Source organism: Temnothorax curvispinosus, unplaced genomic scaffold, assembly GCF_003070985.1.
Source record: "Temnothorax curvispinosus isolate PA1 unplaced genomic scaffold, ASM307098v1 QBEX01014566.1, whole genome shotgun sequence".
NCBI classification, from domain to species: Eukaryota; Metazoa; Arthropoda; class Insecta; order Hymenoptera; family Formicidae; genus Temnothorax; species Temnothorax curvispinosus.
In genome coordinates this window covers 1-6540 of record NW_020224346.1, presented here as the reverse complement: position 1 = coordinate 6540, position 6540 = coordinate 1, and the positions used below count along the sequence as shown (strand labels likewise).

The following is a 6540-nucleotide window of genomic DNA, read 5'->3' as shown; positions in this document are numbered from 1 at the left end:
TACAGGTCTTGAAACGAAGGTGGTGGGGGGAGTTCATCTGACGACCCATAAATTATTTCGACTTGTATCCATAAGGGCGGCGCTGCGATCTACAGAAGTGGCAGACGCACGCGTATTACGATTAATCTAAATTTTAATATTGCAAACACTTGAGGAAGAAAAACATGAAATAAAATAAATATTTGAGTGAAACATTGAATAAATAATAGAAAATAGAACAGAGAAGTGATTGTATGTGTATAGAAGATCCTGTTGGGTAGCGGTCGAAGTAGTTGCAACACTTTGTTTTTTAATAAGTTTAGAAAAATAAGTTATAGTTGTAAGTTATATTTATAGCTTTTTAAAAATAAGTTTAGTTTTTTTAAGTGTTGCAACTACTCCTTACCGCGACTATACGTGTATAAAGAACCAAGGGTAAAAACATAGAACTGCATTGAAAAAAGTAAAGTATATTTTAAGTTTTGGTCCATTTAGAAATTTTTTTTTTTACGAGATTGTGTTTTGGCATTTTTAAGTTTTCTTGGTGCGCATTTTGCCTCATTCTTAACCGAATATAATACAATATAGAATATGACAAAATTTCGGATGCATGCTCCATGCAAGGAAAAGTAAACTTGTACGTAGAAAACATTTCATCCAGCGTAAGATTGAAAACATCTTTGCAAGATGCATATTTCACAAAGCATGTTTCTACGTGAGAAATCAGTTCAAAAAATCGTAAATTTGAGTGTATTAGTCCACCTTTTGATTTAATGTCGACCAATTGTGACACAGAAGATTCATGCAAAGAATCTGATCTTATAGCTTCTACGCAAGTAGTGCAAGAATTGTAAACCTTTAATACCTGCTTGCATAAATAACCTGTGAAAATTATAAACAATGTGTTAGCAAACAATAGTAGCTTCCCATTTACACCAAAACTCAGTTAATTTTCACTTATGACGTCATAAAGGTGCCATTTCATGTTGACTCTTGACGCTCATTTTCAGCGCGCAAAAAACTTCAGAAATAATATTTTTTATTTATATAGATATATAAATTTATTTATATATATATATAAATAAAAAATATTATTTTTAGGCTCACGTGGCTTCGCTTCGAAGATTTTTGCTCGCTGAAAATGAGCGTCGAGCTGATCGAGCGTCACCTTAACTCAGTTGAATGCACGTTCCTTTTGATGCTGATGGCAAGTTAGATTCAACTAAATTTTTATTCACAATCGAGACCGTGTCCTTAGACTCACATTAAAAGTGAGCTTATGAACTTGTATTGTTATGCGATAGCTTTGCCACCAAAATAAGCAGGTAAATTCCTTTTACTCACTGAACAACTGACGTCTTATCTGAGTATTCTGAATCTAAAGTACTCACATAACTGAGTGACTCAACTCACTTGAGTGTAAATGGAAAGCGCCTAATATTCTATTAATCAAAGTGCTACTAAATAAATAGAAACTTTGCATTCTACGATCTAAATGTATGAAAGTAATGCATGCATATTAAAAAAGAATTCATATAGTCAAGCTGATTGAAGAAATGGTGTCAGTATAATACAAATAAGATACCCACGTTAAGATATTAAGTAATTAAGATGTTGAAAGAAAAATAAAAGTTAGATCGAAAAACCTGTCACATAATATCTAATGCAGTCAAGGATCGGGGAGAGGGCATAATCTTCATGATCGGAATAGCCTTCGAAAATGTCATCAGCCACCCAATCGTCATGTTGTATAATTTCATCTAATTTATCTCTGATTTTACGTCGAAATTTAGCGCTTTGTGCTTCAGATTTCTGTCCGTAAGCAGCCTTCAGGTCTTTCAGGGAAATGAGAATGTGTGGTGTCGATTGATCAGTAACGGTACAATTTCCAAATTTTGGAGGTTTTATTATGCTGTACATCGATAACAGTTTGTAGAGCTGCAAGAATGTTGGGCAGTTTGGGTGATCATTACACCCTGCAGCTTGGCGAACGATACCGAAAAATTTCTGGAACGAATCGTAAAGATGCATATACTTAATATTGAACATAAGCATGATTTTTCTGTTACAAAAGTAACTGTAAATGGCAAGAATAGTAAATTAATGCCTTCCCACTTGAAGATATGCCAGTACTGAAAATCTATAGTATATGTAACGTATAAACTATAGATTTTCAGAATGCAGCCGGGAAAATATTATTAACCCCGTCTGTACCTCCAAGTTATCCTGGTTCAACTTTCCCGTTAACAGATACTGGAAATCATATTTTTCAATAAGATAACGGCACATGTCCAGTGATGATTGTAGGGTTAATCGTAATCCTTTTGAAGTCTCTTGTGTGAGATATTCATCTGGAGTTATGTCGCCTTTTTGGGCAGCTGTCTCCCACTCATTCAACCACTCCAACGAATCTTGCAATATCTGAAAATGTCGAACAAACTTAGATTAGTGACAAATCGTCACAAGCCGTATTCATATTCGAATCTTATTTCAAGACCGTTTTAAGTAATGTCTTAAGACGCTAATACGGCTCTGTGATTGGTTCATGACATCTTAAGATTGTACTTAAGACGGTATAAAATATAAGATCCGACTATAAATACCGGCTATAAAATGCTGTATTATACATATTTTATTAATGTTATTTACTTAGTTACCTTAAAGTCCTTGCTGTCTGGAGTAAGTCCTTGATTCGGGGTTTTTCGATTCAGCGCATCGAACATATCATTGATACGTTTGCAGAATCGAATTGTTTCTTCACACCCTGTGAGACAATCCTTTATATGTGATGCGTAAAAAGCTAATCCATGTGCCACAGAATTACTGAAAATCTAATCAGGTTCAACAAGAACGTTAGTCGAAGTGTTAGTCACAAAACAGTAAAAAATGGTACTAATTGGAAGAAGTTAAAAATTTTGTTTAATTTAATATCTATTATTTGCTCGTTTATTGGCCTTGACATTGTATTGTTTGAAATATACGAGCTAGTTTATTTTATTTAATTTCGAAAGACGTTAAATTACCTGGGTTGCAAGGCGAACACGCATTTTTGAGGGATTATCTAGCACAACATGCCTTTGTGTTAATTTGGGACAGACCCTGGCGTTTCCTGCGTGTTGAGTATCAAGATCGAACAAGATCTTCAAGTGACTCCAATAGACGTAGTTATCAGACGATTTTATCTACAGAAACCAAAGAAGAAACATTTTTTCACGTTATTTAATATCTGTCTCATTTTTCAATCTTTCCATTTCAGGTTTCAGTGAGGTAAGTAATAATAAAGATAATGTGTTAGGGAGAATTCACACCTTAGCAGAATAGCAGAAAGCAGAAAACCAGAAGCCAATTAGAACTCGCGCTGGTAAAAGCAGAATGTACTGCTTACTATCAGCGCGAGTTTGGATTAACTTCTGCTTTTCTGTCAAGGTGTGAATTATCCCTCATACTTTTATAAGAATTTTAAAGCATTTTTTCATGTCAATTTTTAAGCGAAAGTAAATTATTTTTTATTTATGTCATAGTTTATAAAATTACAATTAAAAGCGATAATTAGGATAATGGATAATAAGTGATGACGCTCGTATGTCTTTATATTACTTTTCTTTTTCAGGTAAGTGTCCCAGAGATGAATAACTCAGGTTCTTTACTTTTACATTATTTCAAGTGTTATTGAGGTAAGTGACAAGAGGGATAATGTCAGAATAATGGAAATATCCCGAGATGCAATGTTCTGGCATGACATTCTTAATTTTTTTTACGTTTATTTTTTCAATTGTCCTGTTTCTTGTTTTATTAATTGTAAGTGCTATTTGTGATTATGTTAAAACAATATAAAATCATAAATACGAGGAACTTACCCGTAACTTTTTCTTATTGTACCACCGATTCCGTATACATTTGATGAGGTGCGGTGTATCCGAAAAGACGAAGACTTTTCGTTCATCATCTTCGGGATGGGTGAACCAGTTCTTCGTGGCGTTCATTAAACCCGATACGCCCAAAACGGACCACATTTTCGCGTTCGTCGCCGCACCGTCGGCAATGATGCCGTGAATTTTTGCGCCAGTCATTTTAAGATACGCGATAGCTTTAATTACTATCTTCGCGAGTTCGTCACCCTTGACTGAGTTTTTTGAAGCAAACACTGCTACTGGTTGAGTGTACGTATCTGCAAGTGGCTGGAACATTAAGACAAGACCATGTGTTGCTTGGTCTTCGATGTTAATAGACTGCGGCCCGTCATCGCCGAGGTCAGTCAAACCAATATAAGTCAGGTTCTTCGAACAAACAGCCACAGACTTGCGCAAACTTATCTCGTCCAACAGAAGCACACCATGTCGCTGCAGCGAAGATTTTGTAGCAAAGTGCTTTTTGAGCAGGTTTGCAAACTCTTTATCAAAACCACACTTCATGTCGATAAGAGAAAAGTAACTACGAATTGTTCTTTTACAGGGGAGTGGCAAAACATTATTTTTGCGGAGAAAGTCGTAATACCCCGGTGATCTTATATTCATTAATGCACATAACATAATCCACTCTTCACTGTAGCGCCGATTGTTATCTCTTTTTCCTGCAGCAGATATTATTTCTCGAAGTGCGGTTTTTTGTGCGGATGGAACATCTAGTGCCGAACATTTTTGGTCCAACGTTTCGGCATGAATTGAAGCAATTTCGTTGGCCTTACTTTCTAACGATAGTTTCAATAATCGGATACGGCGCACAGCCCTATTCTTTCCGACTCTTTCACGATGGTTTTTTTTCCTCAGAGCAATCAGCTTCCTTTCATCAATTGGATTCAAAGCTTTATGTACGCGTGTGAATGTTCCATTTTTTTTAAGCCTTGCTTCTTTCTTGTGTACCAAATGCGTCATTTTTGTACAGCAATCACACCTTTTTCGTGTTGAAATCATAGTGCAATTCTTGTGACGCCATCGGTCAACATAATCTTTGACTACATCATGAACCGATAGGAGGTGAATATTGACATCACCCAGACCATTGCACATATTCATATTTTGAAACGCTTCCAAAATTTTCGGTAGCAATCTTACATCATCCAAACGTCCGTTAAGCTTATGTTTTTCAGCAGCGACAGCACGCCCGTAAACATAGTAACTAACTGTTCTGTCACTGGTAATTACTACGTTCTTTTCAGTTATCGGGACTTTCATGCCGTTTTCCAATTTCATAACTGAATATGAGAACAGAATGGTCAGTCCCTCATTATTCTTTAATTCAGCAAAACTCCACGACTTCGGAATAGTGACGAGAGACTTCTCACCCATCGCACTATTTGTTTGTGCTCCACTACTACCTACATTGACAAAAATATATGGATATTTTACATTGTACATCGTAATATACACTGCTAAATGTTTGACAGTTTTATTTTGTATTATTATCGTAAATAATAATTACTTACAAACGCTCATAGTAATTTTTGAAATAATATCAAACTCCTGGTCCGACACTTCTAATTTTTCCGGCAATTTCCGCAGTTCGGGATCCAGAAGCGGATCAACATTCGTCGCTTGCGTCAGTGAGTCTGCATCAATTTGCTCCATTGCTGAAGAATCGTCGTTTCTCATGTCTGAAACAAGATTACAATAAATTTTTACCAAAAGAAAAAACCTTGCAAATCAATTTGGTTGATCAGTGCAATATAAATCTTTTGAGCAGTTGAAAATGAAGCAATGTGTAAAGAATTGGTATGTGGAGTAATTTATTTCTATTATGATTATTTTTCATCACTGTTGTGTTCAAACAGTAGTATTTTTTTAAATATATTTTGAGTGCAAAAATTTAAGATATATGTACAGTTGTATCAAATTATAGTTACACGTTAGTGTTTAATAGAGTGTACGTACCTTGTGTACAATACGACGCCTCGATGTGTTCACCGATAGAGTCAAAAGCAGAGGACTCGCTGTCCATGTTTAAAGTATCTGCTGTGACAATGTCATCATTGACAATCCTCTGACTTAAGCAATCTTGTGGGATGTGTTCACCGATACAGTTAAAGGCAGAGGACTCGTTCTCCTTGTTTGAAGTATCTGCTGTGACAATGTCATCATTGACAATCCTCTGACTTAAGCAATCTTGTGGGATGTGTTCACCGATACAGTTAAAGGCAGAGGTCTTGTTCTCCTTGTTTGAAGTATCTGCTGTGACGATGTGATTATTGACGATCCTCTGATTTGAGCATGAATCTTGTGGTGCGTTGTCACTATCAAATATTGATGGAACAGCTGACAGGTCAAGTCGAGGGCGTTTGTATGAAACCTTACGAGCAAACAAAATGCATTAAAATAACGTAATAAAAAATTCCAACGTTATAAGTGTTTTTTAGAACGAGATAAAATAGTATATCAAATGAGTTGCTTAATAATGTAAATGACTGACAATGAGACAAATAAACTTACTTCAGCAATTATTCGACCATTGAAGTCCCGTTTAATCCATTTCCTAAGAATAAATCGTTCTTCAAAATGTTTTTCGCACACAAACTGCGTTGGCTTTAGCTGAGCAATGCCCGGAATTGCAGCTAGCCATTCTTTTAAT

The 6540-nt window shown here is 35.7% G+C and overlaps 1 protein-coding gene across 1 annotated transcript; it reads right to left on the bottom strand.

Moving 5' to 3' along the window:
- Window positions 1–1099: 1099 nt before the first annotated feature.
- Window positions 1100–6536, bottom strand: LOC112464772 (the record flags this gene model as incomplete). The annotated part of the gene is made up of 8 exons (XM_025031956.1): window positions 1100–1986; window positions 2194–2400; window positions 2637–2810; window positions 3003–3161; window positions 3837–5293; window positions 5402–5569; window positions 5847–6261; window positions 6402–6536. Coding segments are annotated over 8 exons (3090 nt in total), but the record flags the coding sequence as incomplete, so codon positions are not given.
- Window positions 6537–6540: the final 4 nt, after the last annotated feature.